The sequence below is a fragment of the Piliocolobus tephrosceles genome, chromosome 21 (genome assembly GCF_002776525.5).
Source record: "Piliocolobus tephrosceles isolate RC106 chromosome 21, ASM277652v3, whole genome shotgun sequence".
NCBI lineage: Eukaryota > Metazoa > Chordata > Mammalia > Primates > Cercopithecidae > Piliocolobus > Piliocolobus tephrosceles.
Window position 1 is genome coordinate 36716123 of NC_045454.1, and position 16802 is coordinate 36732924.

At 52.1% G+C, this 16802-nt stretch overlaps 2 protein-coding genes across 17 annotated transcripts in view; one reads left to right on the forward strand and one right to left on the reverse strand.

Moving 5' to 3' along the window:
- The window catches only part of CHERP (calcium homeostasis endoplasmic reticulum protein), a 24112-nt gene extending 22489 nt beyond the window's left edge, over positions 1–1623 (forward strand). The window contains exon 17 of one of the 2 annotated variants that reach the window (XM_023229815.2): positions 173–1618. In XM_023229815.2, coding sequence (XP_023085583.1) covers positions 173–366 — 194 coding nt within the window. In that variant the 3' untranslated portion in view covers positions 367–1618. Of the gene's footprint in view, positions 1–172 lie in introns of both variants that reach the window. The other variant, XM_023229814.2, reaches the window with a different exon arrangement.
- The window catches only part of C21H19orf44 (chromosome 21 C19orf44 homolog), a 23591-nt gene that overhangs the window by 1771 nt on the left and 5018 nt on the right, over positions 1–16802 (reverse strand). For 2 of the 15 annotated variants that reach the window (XM_023229817.2, XM_023229816.2), the window contains exons 4-7: positions 13170–13243; positions 9962–10451; positions 6834–6929; positions 4791–5483 (exon numbers count right to left, since the gene is read on the reverse strand). In XM_023229817.2, the coding sequence (XP_023085585.2) occupies positions 4900–5483; positions 6834–6929; positions 9962–10451; positions 13170–13243 (1244 nt within the window). In that variant the 3' untranslated portion in view covers positions 4791–4899. Of the gene's footprint in view, positions 1–1074; positions 3043–4790; positions 5667–6833; positions 6930–9961; positions 10452–13169; positions 13244–16802 lie in introns of those variants that run through there. The other 13 variants (XR_003309944.1, XR_003309943.1, XR_002735221.2 and 10 more) reach the window with 13 other exon arrangements.

The following is a 16802-nucleotide window of genomic DNA, read 5'->3' on the forward strand; positions in this document are numbered from 1 at the left end:
CGGGAGTCACCAGCGCTTTCTCTCCCTCAATGCATATGGGGATGCATGAAGTCAGGCCGGTTCTCTACCCATTTCCCATGTCTACACTGGCTGTCTGGACATTCAGTCTCCCATGTGCGCCCCCATCTGCCTCCGTCCTGTCGTGGTTGTGACTGTGCATCTCTGTTCCCAGGCTGGAGTGGCTCTGGCGGCCTCGGTGCAAAGGAGCAAGGGATCCAGGACCCCATCAAGGGCGGGGACGTCCGAGATAAGTGGGACCAGTATAAAGGCGTGGGCGTGGCCCTGGACGACCCCTACGAGAACTACCGCAGGAACAAGAGCTACTCCTTCATTGCCCGCATGAAGGCCAGGGACGAGTGTAAGTAGGTGCCCATGCTGGGAGGCGCCGTGCCAGTGGCCAGCGGTGCCGACTGTGGGACCTTCCTGGCTGACTGGCAGTGGAGGATCACAGTGACAGCTGAGTTCTCACACCGTCTCCACTTGTGGAGAGCCACAGGAAGAGAAGGAAGACCAACGCATGCCCCATGGGAACACCATGCTCCAGGGCGTGGAGGGCACGGGCGCCACCCACAAACCACACCAGGAGGCGCTACAGCCACCAGGGCCCCAGGCTCGTTTCCCTTTACAGTGAAGCAAGAAACACAAGATCCTCCGCCCCGACTAAGAATTCTTCACCCATGAAGGGATGGATGTGCAGCTGCCCTAAGTCAGATTGAAGCCTCCTCTTAGGCTCCAGGAGGAGCATGTGCGGGAGGGGTCGCCTGGGCCAGAGCTGGCGCCCCAGCTCCGTCCTCCAGCTCCCAGCGCCCACCGACCCTGACCCGGCTTCCCCTCGGCTGTGTAGGGACAAAGCCGAGGCCCAGTGCCATGACTGCCCACAGATTGAAAAACAGAAACACAACTTTTTTGACTTGACTTGCAAAGTGAAGCAGAGTTTTCATTTTTATTCCCCTTGGTTTAGTTTTAAAAAGAAGAATATTGACCTGAGAAGGGGCCCGTGAGATTCTGAAACCCACTTCTTCAAACCGGCCCTTAGTTCAGTTATTTTAGTTGTTTAAGTTGATACTTTTTTATTGGAATGTAGCCATTTGCTGTTATCTGGGGAACAGAAGATTCTAACAGGAAACCAGCCTAAGACACTTCAGGTCGAGCGCTCCCTCGGAGTCTGTGCCCGTCACATCCCCTGCTTGAGTTTCGCACTTGGAAGAACCCTGCACCGGCTGGCGTGTGCTATGGCCCATCCCAACCAGAGCGTGGAGCCCGACCCCAGCCAGCACCTCCCACTCCGTCATTTCATTTCACACCCCTGAAGGGAGGGGAAGCCAGCCCCTGCGGAAGCTGGTGGGCAACTGCTGGGAATCAGCCACACGTGGTGTCCATGGGCAGCCTGGCGCAATGCCATTCATTTGTACAAAACATTTTTGAAAAATTCTTTTCAATAAGATGCGAAATCCTCCAACTTCTCAACCCAACATGATGAATATTTGATTTTGTTCTAGATTTCCTGTAGCTGTGAATTGTTAAAATGTATGATTCAGGATAAGACGTAAACACGTGCTGTTAGTAATTTCTTGTGGATTTCATTGTTTTGCCTTCAAATAAAGCCTTTTTTTAAAGACCTTTCTCCCACACATGTGTAAGTCAGAAGTGTGCTCGGCTGACTGAGGAGACGCATGTCCTGGTTTGAGCTGTGCAGCCTGGGGTCACAGGCTTCGCCCAGGGGCTCACGTGGCGTCCTCAGCGTGCAGACCTGGTCCCATGTCCATATCCTCAAGCAGGGCTTCTGCCGTCCACCCCGCCTTCCTCTGGCTCGCTGGGATGCCAGGACCTGCCTGGGTGGAGCTGCTCTGCAGAGGCTGGTGGCCCCTGTCCTGCTGTGAGTAGGGACAGCTCCACTGAAACTGTTTCCACTGGCCTGTGGTGTCATGGAGCTGGGCATGCTGCTGGGAGAGCTGTCACTGAGCTGGATTTGGCTCAGAGGAGTCTGGGGCCCTCACCCCAGCACCACCTGCCCCAACACGGAACGTCACACCTGGATGCTGATACGTGTGTGTGTGTGTGGCCCTCATCCCAGCACCGCCCGCTCCACCACGGAACGTCACACCTGGATGCTGATACGTGTGTGTGTGTGTGGCCCTCATCCCGGCACCGCCTGTCCCACCACGGAACATCACACCTGGACACTGATGAGCTCTGTGTTTGTGTGTGTGCACACTGAGTACACAGGACAGGGTACCTTTTGTTAGATGTCACATCACGCTCCACCTGCTGGTGCTCACATCTCCTTGTTCACCTCCTCCAGGGCGTCCTCCATGGTCAGCGGGGCAGGTCTGTGGCGCCTAATGTACTGTCAGGCAGAGGACAGACCACGCCGTCACCATCGTCACCTCAGCACACTCTGAGACAGGGTGCTGGAGGAGGGAGTGGAGCCGGCACCTGTCCCCAGCAGGCTCCTGTCAGGTGACAGAAGCGTAAAACCACAGGATGTGTGTGACAGGTTGACACATAGGGCTGTAGAAACACTGAGGGTAGGGGGACACCGAGGTCAGCCCTGCGAGGGGTGAGCCCTGACAGAGAAAAGGAGGGGTGCCTGTGGGTGCCCTTGGAGCGGCTGAGGTCAGGGAGAAGCGCCTGGAGCAGGCAGCTGGGAGCTATGGTGGGCTGCAGCCAGGTGGCACAGTCAGATGGCTTCTGCCTGCATCGGACTGGCTGATGGACGCCCGACAGAGGCATGAGTTCAAAGCCTCCAGAGGGGTGCAATGAGCAAAGTTGAGATTGTAGAGACCCATGGGACTCACAAGCCTGCCCTCTTCAGCAGATAAACCACAGGGAAACGAGACGCCTGGCGTGCAGGGGACCCCGAGGGCGCAGTTCCAAAGCGGCGTCCCCGAGGCACATGGGAGAAAAGCCCAGCCTGCTTGCAGGCCCAGCGTCGCTTTCATGGGGCTTCCTGAGGATCCCCAACCACTCAATGCTGAGAACCGGTCGCTGCTCTAGATTTAAGAGGCTCAAAGGACACATCAGGTAGTATGGACTTTGGATCTGGATTACAAAATCAGAACAAAACACAACTTTAAATGAGACAAGCAGAAATCTCAACACTGGACATTCCTTGATACTTGGTAAATTGGGTTTGTGTATCATCGCATTATGGTTGGTTGGTTGAGACAGAGTCTCGCTATGTCGCTCACTACAGCCTCAACCTCCCCAGCTCAAGTGGTCCTCCCACCTCAGCCTCCCAAAGAGCTGAGACTGCAGGCACACACCACTATGCTCGGCTAGTGTTTTTGTATTTTTTGTAGAGATGGAGTCTTGCTATGTTGCCCAGGCTGGTCATGAACTCCTGGGTTCAAGCAACCCACCCTGCCTCAGCTTCCCAAAGTGCTGGGATTACAGGAGTGAGCCACCGTGCCTGGCCTTGAACATCACTTGTTAGAAATAAACATTGAAAAGTTTGTATGTAAAATGTTTAAAGCAGGGGGCGGTGGCTCACACCTATAATCCTAGCACTTTGGGAGGCTGAGGCGGGTGGATCACCTGAGGTTGGGAGTTCAAGACCAGTCTGACCACCATGAAGAAACCCTGTCTTTACTAAAAATATGAAAAATTAGCTGGGCATGGTGGTGCACACCTGTAATCACAGCTACTCGGGGAGGGTGATTCACTTGAACCCAGGAGGGGGAGGTTGTGGCGAGGCGAGATCGTACCATGGCACTCCAGCCTGGGCAACGAGCGAAACTCAGTCTCAAAAAAAAAAAGTTCATAAAGTTTATAAATAGATCACCATAAAGGACTGTGTAGAGTATAACGCCTTTTTTTTTTTTTTATTTTTTTTTTGAGATGGAGTCTTGCTCTGTCGCCCAGGCTGGAGTGCAGTGGCACGATCTTGGCTCACTGCAAGCTCCACCTCCCAGGTTCACACCATTCTCCTGCCTCAGCCTTCCAAGTAGCTGGGACTACAGGCACCCGCCACCACACCAGGCTAATTTGTTTGTATTTTAAGTAGAGACGGGGTTTCACTGTGTTAGCCAGGATGGTCTCCATCTCCTGACCTCGTGATCCACCTGCCTCAGCCTCCCAAAGTGCTGGGATTACAGGCGTGAGCCACCGCACCTGTATAACACCATTTCTATAAAGAAATTTGCTGCCAGGCATGGTGACTCGCACCTGTAATCCCAGCACTTTGGGAGGCTGAGGCAGGCAAATCATCTGAGGTCAGGAGTTCGAGACCAGCCTGGCCAACATGGTGAAACCATGCCTCTACCAAATATACAGACGTTAGCTGGGCATGGTGGCGGGTGCCTGTAATCACAGCTACTTGGGAGGCTGAGGCAGGAGAATCACTTGATCCCAGGAGGCAGAAGTTGCAGTGAGCCGAGATCACGCCACTGCACTCCAGCCTGGGAGACAAGAGCAAAACTCCGTCTCAAAAAAATAAAAAAAAAAGAAATATGCATACTACGGTTCATACAAAAGTCTGAACGAGTATATATATCAAGTTGGTAATAGTTATCTCTGAAATTAAGGAGGACTTGCAGGTTACACATCTCTGTAACAAGATTTTCAGGAAACAGGCACGTAGTTTTTGGTAATCAGATTTAAAAATTTTTTTTGAGACGGAGTCTTGCTCTGTCGCCTGAGCTAGAGTGCAGTGGCATGATCTCGGCTCACTACAACCTCCACTTCCCAGGTTCAAGCAACTCTCTGCCTCAGCCTCCTGAGTAGCTGAGACTACAGACACCCGCCACCATGCCCGGCTAATTTTTGTAGTTTTAGTAGAGATGGGGTTTCACTATGTTGGCCAGGCTAGTCTCGAACTCCTGACCTCAAGTGATCTGCCCATCGCAGCCTCCCAAAGTGCCAGGATTACAGGTGTGAGCCACTGCGTCCAGCTGGTAATCAGATAAAAATTCTTAGAGGGTAAAAAAGAGGTGACGGTGATTGCTGAGAACAGCTGGGCCGCCTCTGGCCCCATCTCGGGGATCTCTCAGGAGGCTCAGGGAAAGGGGCAGGACCCCTCCCATGGGAGAAAACAGTGCCACAAACAGTAGGTCCCTTTAGTCTGAGGTCACACAGCCCAGGCAGGGCTGGCTGCAAGGTGCAGGAGCTCAGCACCCCACCCAGTACCAGCTCTTGCCACAAGGTGGCAAGAAATGAGGCTCCCTCCACAGGGACAGCAGGTGATGGCCCCACTGCATCCCTGCAGTGCTGGGCTGAGCGCTGGAGCCCAAGCCCTGGCCCACATCCCCTTGGCCAGCATCTGGGGACTGCCACTCCCCTACCGCCCTGCCCCTGCCCGTGGGGAGGTGCGCTCACCTCTTTGGCTTCCTCCAGGGTGTGGTATTGGAAGGAGTCCGCGTCCAGGGAGCGCAGGAGGGAGGCGTGCAGGTGCCGGCTGGCCTGGATGAACTGCTGCGTCAGGCTCAGCTGCTGCTTCAGCACATCATGGAGCGCCAGCACAGCCGGGCTGTAGGCGGTCAGGGCTGCCCCAGCTCTGCGTCACTCGGTGGCTTCACCAGGGCCCCACAAATTCTGCAGCCCCCCTACTGCTCAGGTGCCAGGCTACCTTCTGAAATCTATTTGTTTTTTTCTGGAGACAGGGTCTTGCTCTGCCACCCAGGCTGGAGTGCAGTGGTGCCATCACAGCGCACTGAAGCCTCGAACTCCTGGGTTTAAGCAACGATGGCTCACACCTGTAATCCCAGCACTTTGGAAGGCCGAGACAGGCGGATCACAAGCTCAGGAGTTTGAGACCAGCCCGGACAACATAGTGAAACCCCATCTCTGCTAAAAATACAAAAAAAATTAGCCAGGCGTGGTGGCGGGCACCTGTAGTCCCAGCTACTTGGGAGGCTGAGGCAGGAGAATCGCTTGAACCGGGAAGACTGAGGTTGCAGTGAGCCAAGATCACACCACTGCACTCCAGCCCGGGCGACAGATCAAGACTCCGCCTCAAAAAAAAAATTAAAATTGAAAAGGGAAAAAAATAGTAGGTACCAGATGGACTCCTACGTGTATCATAAGCCTTTGGTGGCTCCACTGGACTCGGCAAAGACTAAACTCTCTAAGTTGGCTGTTGGGGCTCCTTCCTCATGCCTCAGGCTGGACTGGAGCCTTTCTGAGGGCCACACAGACTCAACCCAGGAGGCAAGGGGCATGTCTACCCAGACTGTGCAACTCAGTCCAATAAATGTCTTCAGGGGAAATAAACTATGGCTTATTGATGTAATGCCACCAAGGGAAACACACAACAGTGGCCTTGTGCCAGGTGGGGTGGCTCAGGTCTGTAATCCCAGGACTTTGGGAGACTGAGGTGGGCAGATCATTTGAGGTCAGGAGTTCGAGACCAGCCTGGCCAACATGGTGAAACCCTGTCTCTACTAAAAATACAAAAACCAGCCAGGCGTGGTGGCACATGCCTGTAATCCCAGCTACTCGGGAGGCTGAGGCAGAAGAATCACTTGAACCCAGGAGGTGGAGGTCACAGTGAGTGGAGATCACGCCACTGCACTCCAGCCTGGGCAACAGAGCAAAACTCTGTCTCAAAACGAACAAAAAAGTGGCCTCGTTGAGGTGCAGGGCACACAAGCATCACTCTTCACCCTCTTGTTTTATGGGACATTGGTGTCCCTTTGCAAGAGACAGAAGGTTCAAGGGCATCCACACCTTTTCTCTCCCCATGGCAGGTGCCCATGGCTGCAATAATCCCTGTCCAATGGACCCCTGGAAGCCAGTATGCAAGGGGTGCCACACCTCCAGAGTGGGTGTGAATCTGCACGTGAAATGAGTCCTGTAAAATGTGACAGGAAGGATCCCCCAAGCTGGGCTGTTACCTTCTATTGCATCCGCACTGATAACATGATTGGCGATGGGTGTCGGGTCCACGTAGGCACCTCCCAGGGCAGGCCCCATGGCTGCCATTCCGGCCACTATCTCGGGGACAAAGACAGGGGTAAGCAGACAGGACACAGAGAAATGACTTTCAGGTCCACAGATACAACCCTGGAATAAACTACGTGAGCTTGTTTTTTCCTCTTTCTGAAGGTGATCCCCACTCTTGCATTTTTTTTTGGTTTGAGATAGGGTCTTGCTCTGTTGCCCAGTCTGGAGTACAGCGGCATGATCACAGCTCACTACAGCCTCCCGGGCTCACGTAATCCTCCCATCTGTCTCCCAAGTAGCTGGGACTACACAGGGGCGCCACCACGCCTGGCTAATTTTTAACTTTTTTTGTAGAGACAGGGTTTCCCTGTGTTGCCCAGGCTGGTCTTGAACTCCTGGGCTCAAGCAATCCTCCTGCCTCAGCCTCCAAAAGTGCTGGGATCACAGGCGTAAGCCACCATGCCTGGCCGTTCTTTGCTTTTTTTACCCTCTTCCCCTTTCAAATATTTCCCACGGCCTGCCTCCATTTTTCTGTTAGGTTTTCTTGGCTCAAGGCACAGTCATCCCAGCTGGGCGCAGTGGTGGCTCCGGCTCACAGTGGCTGGAGTCGAGAGCAGTGGAAAATGTGCTTTCCCAGCCTTTCTTCTAAGGATCACTGTTGACCTTGGGATTTTGTGTGTCCCCTGGGCTCTGAGGCCAGCGTGTTTACGGCTGCTGTTTTTTCTCTCTCCTTTCCCTGTCAGGCCTAGTCTAGGAAAATAGCCTCGCCAGTGTTTCATGAAAACATCCCTAAATTGCCAAAAATATGGACAGAAATGCAGACAGACACAAACAATTCTGAGCCCAGATCCCAGGTTGAAAATACCATTTAACACTTCCAGGTGATTTTACTCAGTCAATGTGACTGACTTTCCTTCCTGAGAAACAGACACCAGTCACCCCTCTCCTTAGGGGAGGGGCCAGTCAGGCTGATGTTAGGTTAAACCCCCAAATCAAAACAAATAGATCCAGTGAGAATTACATCGCTTTTCTTTTTTTTTTTTTGAGACAGTCTTACTCTGTCACCCAGGCTGGAGGGTAATGGCACGATCTTGGCTCACTGCAACCTCCACCTCCTGGTTTCAAGCGATTCTTGTGCCTCGGCCTCCCGAGTAGCTGGGACTACAGATGTGCGCCACCATACCCGGTTAATTTTTGTATTTTTAGTAGAGACGGGGTTTCACCACATTGGCCAGGCTGGGAATTACATCATTTTTCACATCCAGTCTACCTTGTCAAGAGCCATATGGATGAGAAAAGAGAGATTAAAAGGGAATGTTTATTAGCCAGGCACCCCTAGTCCCAGCTACTGGGGAGGCTGAGGTGGGAGAATCGCTGAAACCCGAGAGGTGGAGGAGGCTGTGGACCAAGTTTGCACCACTGCACTCCAGCCTGGGCAACAGAGCAAGGCCACATAACCTAACCTAACCTAACCTAACCTAACCTAACCTAACCTAACCTGAATGTTTAAAAGAATGGGGCCTTTCTACCAGCAAGAGCCGAGACTGAAGCTGGGAATGAGAGAAGTGCCTGAAGGCCAGGCATGGTGGCTCACGCCTGTAGCCTCAGCACTTTGGGGGGCCAACATGGGCAGGTGGAAGGATCACTTGAGCCCAGGAGTTCAAGACCAGACTGGGGAACATAGGGAGACCCTATCTCTACAAAAAACTTTTTAAAATGATACAGGGGGCTGAGCATGGTGGCTCACACCTGTAATCCCAGCACTTTGAGAGGCTGAGGCAGGCAGATCACGAGGTCAGGAATTCAAGACGAGCCTGGTCAGCATGGTGAAACCCCATCTCTACTAAAAATACAAAAATTAGCCAGGCACAGTGGCGCACACCTGTAATCCCAGCTACCCAGGAGGCTGAGGCAGGAGAATTGCTTGAACCCGGGAGGCGGAGGTTGCAGTGAGCCAAGATTGCACCACTGCACTCCAGCCTGGGCAAGAGAGGAAGACTCTATCTCAAAAAAAAAAAAAAAAAAAAGATACAGGGCCGGGCACAGTGGCTCATGCCTGTTATCCCAACACTTTGGGAGGCTGGGGCTGACAGATTGCTTAAGCCCAGGAGTTTGAGACCAGCCTGGGCAATATGGCAAGACCCTATCTCTACAAAAAAATACAAAAATTAGCCAGGCATGGGGGTGCATGCTTGTAATCCTAACTACTTGGGAGGCTGAGGTAGGATCACCTGAGCCTGGGGAGGTTGAGGCTGCAATGAGCTGTGATTAGGTCACAGCACTCCAGCTTGGGCAACACAGCAACACCCCATCTCTAAAAACAGAGTGAGAGAGAGAAATGTGTGGAAAGTCACCCAGGGTGTTCATTCTCCAGCACAAAGGCATCCTGTGCCCTGCAGGGTGTGGACTAGCACCCCTGGCCTCCACCCAGCAGATGCCAATAGCACTCCCCACCCCGAGCTGTGACAACCAATAATGTCTCCAGACCCTGCTGGAGGCCCCCCGGGACAGAATCCTCCTGTGGGAGCTGCTACCCTAGTCCTTGGTTCTGATCCTTCTGAACGCTTCAGGGCTAGGAAGACATCGGGACACACCAGGGCAGCAGCCCCTTGTCCATGGGAGAGGAAATGGTGAGCCAAGGTCCCCGGGTGATTTTTTTTTTTTTTGAGACAGAGTCTCATTCTGTCACCCCAGGCTGGAGTGCAGTGGCATCATCTCAGCTCACTGCAACCTCCGCCTCCCAGGTTCCTCTCATGCCTCCGCTTCCTGAGTAGCTGGGATGACAGGAACACACCACGACAGCCAGCTCATTTTTGTACTTTTAGTAGAGATGGGGTTTCCCCATGTTGGCCAGATTGATCTTGAACTCCTGACCTCAGGCGATCTTCCTGCCTCGGCCTCCCAAAGTGCTGGGATTACAGGTGTGAGCCACCTTGCCTGGCCAACCCCTCCAGGTGATTACTAACAAGAGCCCAGATCTCGGGAACCTGAGCCCTCCCACGTGTCTCCCAGGATGCTGTAAACCATGCGCTGAGCTCCTGTCCCAGCTGCTCCGGCCCCCGCGGGCCCCAGTGCTTACCCTTGGTCCACTCGTAGGTGAAGGTGGGGTCTGGCGTCTGCACAGCTGTGTCCTTCACAAGCACCCTTGTCATGTGCCTGCCCGACTTTTTCCTAGACTCGGCTATTTGTGGAAGGTCTGTCTTCACACTTGAAGAGGATTCAGACAGAGCGTCCAGTGTTCTGTCAAGAGACTCCTTGGAACAGGCGGTTGGCTCGGATGCCGTCAGACTTGGAGAGATTTCAAAATCCTCAGAATAAGCTGAGCTGACTGTGTTCACCATGGGGGCTTCAGATGGTGGCTGCATGCTGGAAATGCTGTCCTGCTGGATGGCAGGAGCCGAGCTGGCACTGAGATGCTCCGAGACCTCGCTCTCATCCCCCTCTGCAGAGGCGGCCTTTCCCTGTGATGCCCAGCTCCTCGCCTGGGCCTGCCTGGGGGCATCCGGCCCAGTGGACACCTCAGCTCTGAAGATTTTGCCAGCTGTTTTCTCTCTCTGAGCACTTTCCTCCTAAAATGAGGAATGGCAGAGGTGGCTGGGGAGTTTTTTTTTTTGAGATGGAGTCTCGCTCTGTCGCCCAGGCTGGAGCGCAGTGGCACAATCTCAGCTCACTGCAAGCTCCGCCTCCTGGATTCACGCCATTCTCCCGCCTCAGCCACGCGAGTAGCTGGGACTAAAGGTGCCCGCCACCATACCCGGCTAGTTTTTTGTATTTTTAGTAGAGATGGGGTTTCACCGTGTTAGCCAGGATGGTCTCAGTTTCCTGACCTTATGATCTGCCCGCCTCAGCCTCCCAAAATGCTGGGATTACAGGCGTGAGCCACTGCGCCCAGCTGGAAGTGTTTTGGAAAGATCAACATGCTAGGAACACCGCACTCCTAGGAGCTGGGGACCTCCGGCACTCCCGCCGGCAAGGGGGACACACCAGCTCCTCATTAGGTGGGGGCATGGAGTATTCCAAACAGAACTGTGGCGTCTTCAGCACGGGATGCCTACAGGGCTGCAGGAAGCCTGATGGGGTGACACATGCTTAGGTGGCACATGGATGGCATTTAACATTTCATCATGGACTTAAGGACTTTAGGTGGCTGAGGCGGTAGGATCCTTTGAGCTCAGGAGTTTAAGACCTGCCTGGGCAACATAGCAAGACCCTATCTCTATAAGAAAAAAAAAAAAAAATTAAAAAATTAAGTTTTGGCCAGGCATGGTGACTCACGCCTGTAATCCCAGCACTTTGGGAGGCCAAGGCGGGCCAGATCACCTGAGGTCGGGAGTTTGAAACCAGCCTGACCAACATGGAGAAACCCCGTCTCTACCAAAAATACAAAATGAGCCAGGCATGGTGGCACATGTCTGTAATTCCAGCTACTCGGGAGGCTGAGGCAGGAGAATCACTTGAACCCAGGAGGCAGAGGTTGCGGTGAGCCAAGATCGCGCCATTGCACTCCAGCCTGGGCAACAAGAGCAAAACTCCAACTCAAAAAAAAAAAATTTCATCATAGACTGATGAAATGTTAGGTGGCTGAGGCAGTAGGATCCTTTGAGCTCAGGAGTTCAAGACCTGCTTGGGCAACATAGCAAGACTCTATGAGAAAAAAAATAATCAAAAAATGAAGTTTCATCATGCCTGGGGGCAATGGCTTACACCTGTAATCTCAGCACTTTAAAAGGCCGAGGCAGGAGGAATGCTTGAAGCTGGGAGTTCAAGACCAGCCTGGACAACCTAGCTGGTCTCTATCTCTACAAAATATAAAAAATTAGCCGGGCATGGGTGCATGCCTGTAGTCTCAGCTACTCAGAAGGCTGGGTAGGAGGACTGCTTGAGCCTAGGACATTGAGGATGAAGTGAGCCATGATCCCCCAACTGCATTCCAGCCTGAATGACAGAGTGAGACCTGTCTCAAAAATAAATAAATTGGGCTAGGCATGGTGGCACATGCCTGTAATCTCAGCACTTTGGGAAGCTGAAGTGGGTGAATGACCTGAGGTCAGGAGTTTGAGACCAGCCTGGCCAACATGGTGAAACCATCTCCACTAAAAATACAAAAATTAGTGGGGTATGGTGATGGGTGCCTGTAATCCCAGCTACTCAGGAGGCTGAGGCAGGAGAATGGTGTGAACCCAGGAGGCAGAGCTTGCGGTCAGCTGAGATTGCGCCACTGCACTCCAGCCTGGGCGACAGAGCGAGACTCTGGTCTCAAAAAATAGTAATAATAATAATAATAGGCCAGGTGCAGTGGCTCACACCTGTAATCCCAGCACTTTGGGAGGCCAAGGTGGGCGGATCACTTGCGGTCAGGAGTTCGAAACCAGCCTGGCCAACATGGTGAAACCCCGGCTCTACTAAAATATACAAAAATTAGCCGGGCATGGTGGCAGGCGACTTAATCCCAGCTGCTTGGGAGGCAGAGGCAGGAGAATCATTTGAACCTGGGAGGCAAAGGTTGCAGTGAGCTGAGATCGAGCCACTGCACTCAAACCTGGGGGATAAGAGCAAGACTTTCTCAAAAAAAAAAAAAAAAGTTTAAAATAAAAAATAATGATAACAATAATAATAAAAATGTTTGAATTAAAATGTCATCACTATGTATCACCAACACATGTATCTGACAGTGCCGGTGGCCACCAGCACAGAAATCACAACAGGGAGCGTGACTGGATACAGATGGTGAAGTGCTCCCTCCGCGCAGATGTTGTCACGGGCGGCTTAGGTGGGATGTGCTTTAATCACCGGCTAATCACCAAGGTAGCTTCATCCTGTTAGCACCTAAATCAGGGTCGCTCACCTACTGCACTCTTGACATCAGGGGCCACAGCACTCTTTGCAGTTGGGGGCCGCTCAGTGCATTCCATAATAGGGAGCAGTGTTCCTGGCCGCCACCCACTCACAATGCCAGTTGCACCTGTCACCCACCCCCTAGTCATGACAGCCAAAATGTCACCAGACATTGCCAATGTCCCCTGGGGGGCAGAGTTGGAAACTATAGGCCTAAATGAAACATTACTTGCTTTTCCACATAAGAATCGACATTGGGCCAGGCATGGTCCTCACAGCTGTAATTCCAGCACTCTGGGAGGCCGAGTGGGGAGGACTGCTTGAGCCCAGTTTGAGGGCGGCCTGGGCAACACAGTGAACCCTTCCCCAATTTTTAAATTTAAAAAAAAAGTTTTTTGTTAATTTTAAAGCCAAAAACAATCGACAATGAAAAATGACTTTGTTGTACTTACTTCCTGTTCCAAATCGGAGTTCTCACTGACAACTGGAGACAGATCGTCAAGCGATAAAATATTTATTCTAAACTCTGTAATTAAAAAATTAGTATAGCATTGGAATTTACTCCTTTATTTACTCCATAATTTTTTTTAAATCTTACAAATTTCTTTCTTTTTTTTTTTTTTGAGATAGAGTCTCACTCTGTCACCCAGGCTGGAGTGCAGTGGCGTAATCTTGGCTCACCACAACCTCCGCCTCCCAAGGTCAAGTGATTCTCTCACCTCAGCCTCCTGGGTGGCTGGGATTACAGGTGCCTGACACCTCGCCCAGCTCATTTTTCTATTTTTAGTACAGACAAGATTTCACCATTTGGCCAGGCTGGTCTCGAATTCCTGGCCTCAAGTGATACGCCTGCCTCGGCCTCCCAAAGTGCTGAGATTACAGGTGTGAGCGCGGCCGGCCTAATATCCCACAAATGTTTAGAAAGATATGAAGACATGCAGTCCCTGTCCTCAAAAAAACCAGCCCAAGGGTCCACACACCTTTTCTCTATAGGACAAGGCAGGGCAGTGGTTCACACCTATAATCACAGCATTTTGGGAGGCTGAAGCACAATGATCGCTTGAGCCCAGGAGTTTGAGACCAGCCTGGGCAACATAATGAGACCCCATCTCTACAAAAAAATTAAAACATTACCTTGGCATGGTGACGTGCACCTGTAGCCCCAGCTACTCAGGAGGCTGAGGCCAGAAAATCTCTTGAGACCAGGAGTTCAAAGCTGCAGTGAACAATGATCACACCACCGCACTCCAGCCTGGAGCACAGAGAGACCCTGTCTCTAAAAAATAATAATAATCCGGCTGGGAGCGGTGGCTCAAGCCTGTAATCCCAGCACTTTGGGAGGCCGAGGCGGGCGGATGACGAGGTCAGGAGATCGAGACCATCCTGGCTAACACGGTGAAACCCCATCTCTACTAAAAAAAATACAAAAAACTAGCTGGGCGTGGTGGCGGGCGCCTGTAGTCCCAGCTACTCAGGAGGCTGAGGCAGGAGAATGGCGTAAACCCAGGAGGCGGAGCTTGCAGTGAGCTGAGATCTGGCCACTGCACTCCAGCCTGGGGGGCACAGCGAGACTCCGTCTCAAAAATTAATAATAATAATAATAATCCACCGGGCACGTTGCCTCACACCTGTACTCCCAGCACTTTGGGAGGCCGAGGCGGGCGGATCACGAGGTCAGGAGATCCAGACTATCCTGGCTAACACGGTGAAACCCCGTCTCTACTAAAAATACAAAAAAATTAGCTGGGCGTGGTGGCGGGTGCCTGTAGTCCCAGCTACTCGGAAGGCTGAGGCAGGAGAGTGGTGTGAACCTGGGAAGCGGAGCTTGCAGTGAGTCGAGATCGCACCACTGCACTCTAGCCTGGGCGACAGAGCGAGACTCTGTCTCAAAAAATCATCATCATCATCGTCATCCTCATCATCGGGCATGGTGGCTCATGCCTGTAATCCTACACTTTGGGAAGCAGAGATGGGCGGATCAACTGAGGCCAGGAGTTCAACACCAGCCTGGCCAACATGGTGAAACCTGGTCTCTACTAAAAATACAAAAATTAGCCAAGTGTGGTGGTGCGCACCTGTAATCCCAGCCACTCAGGAGGCTGAGGCAGGAGAATCGCTTGAACCTGGAGTTAGAGGTTGCAGTGAGCGAAGATCACGCCACTGCACTCCAGTCTGGGTGACAGAGCAAGGCTCCGTCTCAAAAATAACAATCATAATAAATAATAATAATAACAATGATACAAAATAAAAGGCTAGCTGGGAAATTTCCACCTTTTGGGTACAGACTGTCTGTTGTGACTACTCAACTCCACTGTCACAGTGTGAAAGCAGCCATAGACAATGTGTAAAGGAAGGAGTGTGGCTGCCTTCTGAGAAAGCTTTATAAAGACAGAAGAGAGTCTGGGCGCAGTGACTCACGCCTGTAATCCCAGCACTTTGGGAGGCCAGGGCAGGCAGATCACCTGAGGTCAGGAGTTGAAGACCAAGTGGGCCAACGTGTTGAAATCCCGTCTCTACTAAAAATAGAAAAATTAGCCAGGTGCGATGGCGGGCGCCTGTAATCCCAGCTACTCAGGAGGCTGAGGCAGGAGAATTACTCGAATCCAGGAGGCGGAGGTTGCAGGGAGCCAAGATCATGCCATTGCACTCCAGCCTGGGCAACAAGAGCAAAATTCTGTCAAAAAAAAAAAAAAAAACAACAGAAGACAGGGCCAGCCGCCGCGGCTCACACCTATAATCTCAGCACTTTGAGAGGCCGAGGCGGGCAGATCGCGAGGTCAGGAGTTCCAGACCAGCCTGACCAACATGGTGAAACCCCGTCTCTACTAAAAATACAAAAAATTAGCCAGGCGTGGTGGTGCGCACCTGTAGTCCCAGCTACTCGGGTGGCCGAGATAGGAGCATCGCTTGAACCCGGGAGGCGGAGATTACAGTGAGCCGAGATCGCGCCACTGCACTCCAGCCTGGGTGATGGAGCGAGACTCTATCTCAAAAAAAAAAAAAGACAGAAAATAGGCGTACTAGCCCCTGGTCCAGACAGATTAGCAGCTGATCAGAGTGCACTGTTGGAAGTTGCTGAGAAGTACGCATGTGGTGTAAGGGGTAGGAGGTGGCAGGCCACCCAGCCAGCTGTGGGGAAACAGGGGGAAGACTGTGGAGCAGGGGCAGACCTGAGACACGGCCCCAAAGCATCCTATGTTGTCATTTACAGCAAGTTAATAGAATGTGAGTTCTGAAAAAAAGAGTTCTAAATTATATATATATATATATATATATGTAGTACAGCAAGTCAAAGGCACTATAGAACCTTAGGGTGGGGGCCAGTGTCTGAACCAAGTGTGTGCCGGGACCCAGGAGTATGGGGTTCTCTGTGGAGATTCTGGTGCTCCAACAGGTTTTTGGGTTTAAAAACATTTTTTTTTAGAGATGGAGTCTTGCTCTGTCACCCAGGCTGGAGCACAGTGGTGTGTTCATAGCTCACCGCAGCTTCCAATTCCCAGGCAAGCTCCAATTCTCAGGCTCAAACGATCCTCCTGCCTCAGCCTCCCGTGTAGCTAAGACTACAGGTGTGCACAACCACACCCAGTTAATTTTTGTATTTTTTGTAAAGACAGGGTTTCACCATGTTGCCCAGGCTGGTCTCAAACTCCTCCTGCCTAAGCTTTCCAAAGCGCTGGGATTGCAGGCATGAGCCACCAGGCCTAGCCTCCAACAGCTTCCAAAAGGTTTAAATTGACTCCAGAGATGAGCCGGTAAGCCAGGTGTGGTGGTTCACACTTGTAATCCCAGCACTTTGGGAGGCCAAGGCAGGCAGATCACCTGAGGCCAGGAGTTCAAGATCAGCCTGGACAACACGGCGAAACCTGGTCTCCACAGAGTACAAAAATTAGCCCGGTGTGCTGGCACACGCCTGTGGTCCCAGCTGGTCAGGAGGCTGAGGCAGGCGGATTGCTTGAGCCTGGGAGGTAGAGGCTGTAGTGAACCATGATCATGCCCACTATATTCCAGCCTGAGCGACAGAGCAAGACCCTGTCTCAAGAAAGAAACAAGGAAAGAAAGAAAGAAAAGAAAGAAAAGAAAGAAAG